Source organism: Acanthisitta chloris, unplaced genomic scaffold (genome assembly GCF_000695815.1).
Source record: "Acanthisitta chloris isolate BGI_N310 unplaced genomic scaffold, ASM69581v1 scaffold6976, whole genome shotgun sequence".
Taxonomy (NCBI): Eukaryota; Metazoa; Chordata; class Aves; order Passeriformes; family Acanthisittidae; genus Acanthisitta; species Acanthisitta chloris.
Genome location: NW_008676380.1, coordinates 7,869 through 8,952, shown reverse-complemented (window position 1 = coordinate 8,952; position 1,084 = coordinate 7,869). Strand labels below are relative to the sequence as shown.

Here is a 1,084-nt window from a genome sequence, read left to right as displayed (position 1 = left end):
AGACCTTGGAAGTGCATGGAAAGATGGGACAGAAAGTGCTAAAAGTGAGGTGGAAACCACCAAAGCATGTGCAGAATTTTCCCAGGAAGGAGAAACAGGAGGAGCTCAGAGGTTGCTGGTCTGCCTCATCCTTCTTCCAGTTTTTTTCTTCTTCCCAAAGATCTCTATGTTTATAACATATTTTCAGCTCAACACATCCAGGGCTGGAAATTTGGAATGATGGGAAAAGTGCTAGAGTTAAGTGCTGCAGAAGGGAAGTGCAGAGAAATGAGGGGGACAGTGTGGGATCACCTGAAGGAAAACCCATCTCAGATACACCAGATCCTACTTGATTTTCCTCACACCCCAATTCCAGGGGATAAAGTTTTTAGGCAGGAGGATGTGGTTTCCAAATGCTCCTCAAAAACTTTGGGATCACTGCTGGTGTCTTGCTTAGAGTTTGGTCCTTAGCGAGGAGGGAGAGAAGGTTGAGGAGAAACCTGAGGTAGGATGGAGTTGGAGAAAGGAGGGAAGGGAAACATCCCAACTTGGCTGTTTTTTCCCTCTAAGGATGATCCAAACTCCTGTTCCCGATGCTGCTCCAGGGAATTGTCACTTGTAGAGAGCCATTTTCCTGCTCTGGTAGAGGTACATGTAGGCATCACAGAAGAGACGTTTGGCCACCCCCTCCATGTCCCGAGGCTGCTCCAGGGCCAGCACAGCCAGAGGCATTTCCAAATATTTGGCAACTTCAGGGCACAGAGTCACCATGGGAATGTTGAAACCATTTTCAGCACCTAAGGCAGAAAGGAGGAGGAAAATTCCAACCTAGATCCCAAGGAATGAGTGACTACAGCTCAGATAGATCCCATCACACTCAATATATCATGTGGAACCTCAACTGAGAGATCTGGAAGAGGCTGGATGAGCAATGTGGAACCTCAACTGAGAGATCTGGAGGAGGCTGGATGAGGGGAGAACATCCAAATGCCAGAGCCCAACCCAAATCATTCCAGGATTGTGGAGCCTCTATGCCATGGAGCCAGGCTGGGAGAGCTGGGAATGTCCAGCCTGGAGAAGAGAAGCTCCAGGGAGACCTTAGAGC

General features: G+C 48.7%; 1 protein-coding gene across 1 annotated transcript in view; it reads right to left on the bottom strand.

Moving 5' to 3' along the window:
• Positions 1–591: 591 nt before the first annotated feature.
• Positions 592–1,084, bottom strand: part of LOC103803544 (ubiquitin carboxyl-terminal hydrolase CYLD-like) — a gene marked incomplete at its 5' end in the record, with an annotated part of 7,994 nt that continues 7,501 nt past the window's right edge. Inside the window, one exon of the mRNA XM_009076109.1 lies at positions 592–776. Coding sequence (XP_009074357.1) covers positions 592–776 — 185 coding nt within the window. The remainder of the gene's footprint in view (positions 777–1,084) is intronic.